General features: G+C 34.5%; 1 protein-coding gene across 1 annotated transcript; it reads right to left on the reverse strand.

The window, feature by feature from the left end:
• Positions 1 to 840: 840 nt before the first annotated feature.
• On the reverse strand, positions 841 to 2,654 carry LOC147074176 (uncharacterized). The gene is made up of 2 exons (XM_085943899.1): positions 2,510 to 2,654; positions 841 to 1,418 (listed from the first exon to the last, which is right to left on the reverse strand). The coding sequence occupies exons 1-2, from the start codon at positions 2,652 to 2,654 to the stop codon at positions 841 to 843; spliced, it is 723 nt and encodes a 240-aa protein (XP_085800025.1).
• Between the last annotated feature and the right edge of the window lie 3,671 nt (positions 2,655 to 6,325).

Consider the following 6,325-nt stretch of genomic DNA (forward strand, 5'->3'; position numbering starts at 1 on the left):
AGCATTGGCATCGTGTCCTGATATATTCTAAAAGATTCAAATGTCTAGCTAGTCGGGAAGTTAGTTAAAAATCGATTGCAAGATTTGTGCCGGACAAAGAACCACGAACAAAAGAATACGAGCTAAGAAAAACGTTGTAAAATACAACGATCAGCGGGATACAAAACCGTGCCAATGCGTTCTACCAACTAAACTATGGGCGTTCTGTTTTTCCAGCAGATATGCTTACATATTTTTTAAACTGTCTTCGAAATATGTCATTTCAATAAAAGAATGTGACATTCTCAAATATCCTTATGAATTCGTCTAATAAGTAAAATACTTAATTTATTCAGTTTTATTATTGTCAAGTTCAAGATGAGAGATTCTGACACGGGTTTAGTAACTGGGATAATTATTGGAGTAACTACTAGTTAATTTCGTCGTAATTAGATGGGACTCACATAGCTTAGCTGATTTTGGCATCCCGCTGGCCATCTTTTTTTTTCAAAAAGATATTCTAGTTGTTTTAATTTACCTAAGAATTGTGTAGGTACATATATAAGATGTTTTCAAACTATGTACGTATATTAGATATTGGTAGATACACTATCAGGTAATCAGATTGTAGCCATCCAGAGGTGAAGCCCTCACTTGATGTATATTGTTTTCAAAGAATGTTTAATAAAAATAAGAAGGTACAATAAAATGCTTAAATTAACACAGATATATTGTTTTAAAATAATGTTTAATAAAAATGTACAATAAAAAGCTTAAATTAACAGTCATATTGTATAAAAAAAATGATTTAATTTACTCCACTCCACCAGCACTAGTCTGTTTCACAATATGTGTGTGCGGTTAATGGATCATCTCTCCTTGCATGCAATAATATGGCAACGGAGATGGTGTTTGGGCATTTGGCGGAGAAAACAAAGTTCGTGGAGTACAAATATCGTCAATCAACATTAATACTCTGCGCTTGAACAACTTCATCTCAGAATCATTCATTTCCTCGACTTCAGGCAACAGGCTCAAAAGAAACATTTTTTTACTGTTTGTTTCTTGTCCAGCATCAGAAGTCATGGCTTTGGAGGTCTTTGCGTTTAAATATTTTATGAAGCTGTCGTCGACAGCACTTGGCTGTCTTCGTTTCCGAGCAAAGGTATTAGTGCTTGGAGTTTCAGACTGCTCGTGCGACTGTTGAGAAAAAAGTTGTGTCTCATCTTCATGTAGAACGGATGTTTCTTCACTTAAAATTTGTGTTAAATTTCCATGGGTTGTGGCCGTCGTGGTTTTTATGAATGGGAGCGTGAATTGCATCGCATTTGCCAAATAATACTCTTTTTTTTGCTTTGTCCCCGATCCACTTGCGGCAGGTTTCATGTGACGGACGAAGACCGCACGGAGGTTTTTCCATTTTTCCTTGGACTCAATAGCTGAAACAATATATGAATACAATTATTAAAAATAATATTCTTATGCAGGTATTTGGCAACAGGGTGTACATTTGTCGCGCTTTCGTTGTACTTCGCTAGAGGAGACAACACAATTGGAAGGATTGTGGCGGAAACTAAGAAAGTATTTTGGATCATGTTAAAAGAAGCATACATGCCCATCCCAAGCGAGGATTGATGGAAATCTATCGCTCAACGTTTTCATTCGCTGTGGAATCTACCAAACTGTGTGGGTGCCATTGATAGAAAAGACAAACGAATCGAAAAGTTTTCCAATTCTGGTTCAAGCCATTATAATTACAAATCATACCATTCTGTAATATTAATAGCATGTTGTGACGCAGATGGGCTGTACACAACCATTGAAACTGGTTATGCCGGAAGAAACAGCGATGGTGGCATATTTCGGGCGTCCGCTGTCAAGCACTGGATCACAAATGAGGGGCTTAATATTCCATCGCCCTCCAAGCTACCTACCTGACGATGATGGAGACAATGTGTTTCCCTATTATTTTGTAGGGGATGAAGCGTTTCCGTTGTCACTGTATTTAATGCGACCCTTCTCCCAACGAACGCTGGATAATATCAGACGAGTTTTTAATTATAGATTAAGCCGGGGAAGGAAAACTATCAAATGTACGTTTGGGATGATGGCGGAAAAATGGCAAGTATTGAATAGCCCAATACGATGTCGAGACCCAGAAAAAGTGAATGACATCTTATAAGCTGTTTGCATCCTTCATAATTATGTCCGCAAAAGGCAAGGTGTTGAATACACTGCTACAAGAGCTAATGCAAATCAAGTAAACGCGATACCATCGCTTCAAAACAATATTACAATAAACTGCTCAGTCGTCAGCATACCTACGTTTTAAGAAATTATCTAGCTAACCATTTTGATACTCCACGTGCATCACTGCCTTGGCAATGGAATTATTGTTCATAATGTGCACGATAATATAACATAATTTCATTTATTATTATTCTTGTTGGGTAAAGCCATTTACATGCTCTCTCTTGTATATTATAAATGTTTAATAAATAAATAAAATACATACGAATTTTGAACATACCTGTTAAATTCATTGCCTTTCCTACTTCATTCCAAGCCTTTTCCGTAATATCTCTATGGGAATATTGTGGTAGCCTGTAATTATACAGACAGGGGTGTCTCTCGACTTCTGCCACAAAATTTAAATTAAACGTCTGTTCGCTCATCTTGTACTTTTGATTTTTGACGTCTCTGGTTGTTTCGGTTTTTACGATATGACGCTAGCGGCTTTTACGAAGTGCTACCAATTTTGGTAAGAAAATATGAATTTTCACCGAAATCTAATGTTGTTGGTACCACTGTTTTACGGTGACTGGAAACTTCAGAGACCGCGCGACTAGCATGTCGCATCTCTTCGCGACCGTTTTGAAGCTGAGAGATTCCGGTCTCGCCGTCAGCGAGCCGCCATTGAAATACATTAGCTTGAGACTGGCTGGAATTTTAGTTTCAGTTCCGACGGACATAAGTTGCGCCGTGGGAGGATGGCCTTAGTGTATTGGTAAGATTCAGCACTTGACTATGACATGTTGACAGTTATTAGTAATTACGATTTTAACTCAATCTGTTTATTGCATCTGACCATGTTTAATTCATCTCAAAAAATACCCGTTCGGAATAGCAATTATATATTTATTTATTTAAGAAAACAAAACATTGTGGACATATCAAATCTTATTTCAAGACGTACACAAGTTGAGATTTACATTATACAAACATTACCCTCACAAGAGAGAAGAGAAAATAAAAAATTTAATAACGATGCTGATCGTTACCTACCGCCTTATAATTATTAAAATAAGGTCAATATAATGACGTGAAAATAATATTTTTTTTCGAATCACTCACTTACCTACCTACATACAATATACCTAGGTAACTACTACTTAATTTCATCATCATCAGCCTGAATCTATCCACTGCTGGATGAAGGCCTCTTCAAGCTGCTTCCACTTCTCTCGGTCATGTGCATTGCGTTGCCACGTAGGTACTTCCACAGAACTTTATCATTTCATCGATCCAGCGGCCTCTAGGTCAATCTTGCGGACGTTTTGTTCTTCTTGGATACCACTGAATTAGTACTACTAGTAAAGAAGTTACCGAAAGTTTAATAGAAATGCCACTGTTACAAAAGTTTCCTACAGAAAATATAGAAAAAACTTTGTTTGAAACACTTTTGCTGAATTCTATCAGTAGTAAGGCGCCTATAAAGAATAAGAGAAAAATGTTTGCCCCGGGAGCAGAAGTGAATACATGTTATGATGTTATAGAGCGAATAAAAAATAATGTCACAATATAAAACAAAATAAAGCCATTGCAAGACAAAACTAACATGCAGAAGAAGGTATTGAAACCGATAAAAGTACACCAAAATGAAAAAAAACACGAACTCATGTCATCGGAAGAAGATTTGTCATGAACATCAAGTGACGAAAGCGAAGATAATATACAAGACTATATTAATGATTCGCTCGGCGACGAGGAAAACGATCCTTCAATTAATTTGCTTAATATATCAATGTATGATCAGTTTAATGATACTGCAGTTGCATCTAATCTAAAGCAATTTTAGAGATTGGAAAAAGGATTGTAGTACAATTTGCTACAAAAAAAAACTGTGAAACATTTTGTCGGAGTTATAATAAAACTTGAGCAAGATGACAGAATTATGACAAAGTTTGCTCGAAAAATTAAGGCGATTAAAAAAAAACGAAACTATGTTTTCCTTTTCAAGAGTAGAAGACATTTACGAAGTGAAAGAAGTGGATGTCATCTGCATATTGCCTCAACCATCAACTGGACGAAGAGGCGAAATAATTTTCAAAACAAAAATCTCTGGTTACAATATTCAGTAGCTGGTACCTAGTCATGCAATTTCAAATATGGCAATTCAAAATAATTAAGTTAGAATAAATAGTTTTGTAAGTAAGCACTTAACTTGAATTGCAAGTACAGTAAAAACGAAACAATGATTCTAGAATGAGACCCAAAACGTTACTAGAGATTTAATGTTTTTGTGTATTAATTATTATTTTTTCTTTTATATCTTCCTCTCTATTTGTATCCATATTTTATTTTTGCTGATTGTTATTTAATTTTGTAATAATACGAAAATAATCATATTAGGTACATTAAATTTGATCAACTGTTTGTTAATGCTCACTGTTTTGAGCTAAAAATATAATGTTTTACCCTGTTAATTCTTGGTAAAGCTATAACATTTTTAATTTAACTCATTCTTTCGTACACTTATTCTCACGCCGCACACAATCGACAAACCTCTTTATCATTTTGATTTTACTGTAAGTGCTTACGTCTTTGTCATGTAAGTACTGACTATTTTTAGGGTTACTCTGCATTCCTGTATTGTATACTTTGTATTTGTGCTCTTTCGAGACGAATAAAATTATAAATTAATCTTCAAAAGCCTTTGATTGATTTACCAACCACTCCTGTTGCTGAGATTACCACATTAAATAACCACATTAAGTACCTACCTAATAAAAAACGTTATTTTTGTTTCGGGATATCACTAGCTCTACATACATTAGTATGACACACTTACCCCAAAAAAAATGATAGAGATCATTTTTGTTGAAATCTATACAAAAGTTTTAATTTAAGAATCAATATCCATTAAGTGCTATATTACCTTTCTATGCATGTAATACGTTATGGTTTTGAAGAACTTTTGGAATAATGGGGAATTTAGTCACACTTACCGCAATATTGGGGTAAGTGTAACAAACGGACTAGTAATCAAAAAATATTAAAATGTTGTTGTTGTTGTTACCTTATTGTTCCCATACACATTGTCTAGTATAATATTGAGTAGGGTAACGGAGATAAAAGATTTGGGTGTATTGTAAGATGCAAAGTTCACTTTCAATCAGCATATTCTTAACATCTGTACTAGATCTAGCAAAATGCTTGGTTTTATTATGAGGGTTTCAAAATCATTCGAAAACGTCCGAGTGCTACGTACATTATACGTATCATTTGTGTTGAGTATTCTTGAATATGCCAGCATTATTTGGAGTCCTAATAGGTCCATCCACACAATTAAGTTGGATCGAGTCCACAATAGATTTCATAGATTTCTCTACTTAAGAACATACGGGTTCTTTCCTTATGATAATCCAACAAAATGAATTTCCCGACTCGTTTTCTTCTGGGTATGCTATCAATGCAATCCCTGTCTACCCGAAGAGTGATTGTTCTTTTAAAGCATTTCTTTTTACTTCTTCGTGGATTCATTTACAATCCGTATATACTGGCAAATATTAATTTTCATGTTCCCACCAATATCACTCGTAGCTCCACGGTCTTCAAGATACCTCGTCGCAGGACAGATGTTATGTTTCATGATGCTGTATATCGTGCAATTGGCTTATTTGATGGCACCATAAAGGTTGATTTGTTTTTTATTAACTTTATAATGTTTGTGGACGTATTAAATAGGCTTAATTTATAATTATATAAATTATCATATTTCATTAATATTTACACATGCTGTCTTTCTATTGTTATTTGTAATTAGGATATTTTTATACATTTCTATTTATTATGTATTATGGCGCATTGGCCAATACCTGTAATGCCGTAATACTCTTTTTATAAATAAATAAATAAATAAAATGTCGTATTGTAGTAAGATATACAGTGGGTTCCTTCTGCACATATTAATTGTAATGATATTGTAGATCATATGGTAAAGTTTTCAAGTTTTTAAAACATCACCAGTATGTGTCACTTTATGTATTTTGAGGGTACCACTTTGCAGAAATCTTTTGAAACACACATCGCATTGATGTGGTTTATCACCAGTATGTGTCATTTT

Source organism: Rhyacophila brunnea, unplaced genomic scaffold (assembly GCF_057557595.1).
Source record: "Rhyacophila brunnea isolate RB1 unplaced genomic scaffold, BYU_Rbru_1.0 scaffold_16, whole genome shotgun sequence".
Taxonomy (NCBI): domain Eukaryota; kingdom Metazoa; phylum Arthropoda; class Insecta; order Trichoptera; family Rhyacophilidae; genus Rhyacophila; species Rhyacophila brunnea.

What these genes read in the sequence shown, in the direction of transcription:
- LOC147074176 (XM_085943899.1), bottom strand. Translation starts at nt 2,654, where the DNA reads ATGAGCGAACAGACGTTTAATTTAAATTTTGTGGCAGAAGTCGAGAGA. An exon ending in AAAGGCAATGAATTTAACAG is followed by an intron (nt 1,419 to 2,509) that starts GTATGTTCAAAA and finishes ATATTGTTTCAG; the next exon opens with CTATTGAGTCCAAGGAAAAA.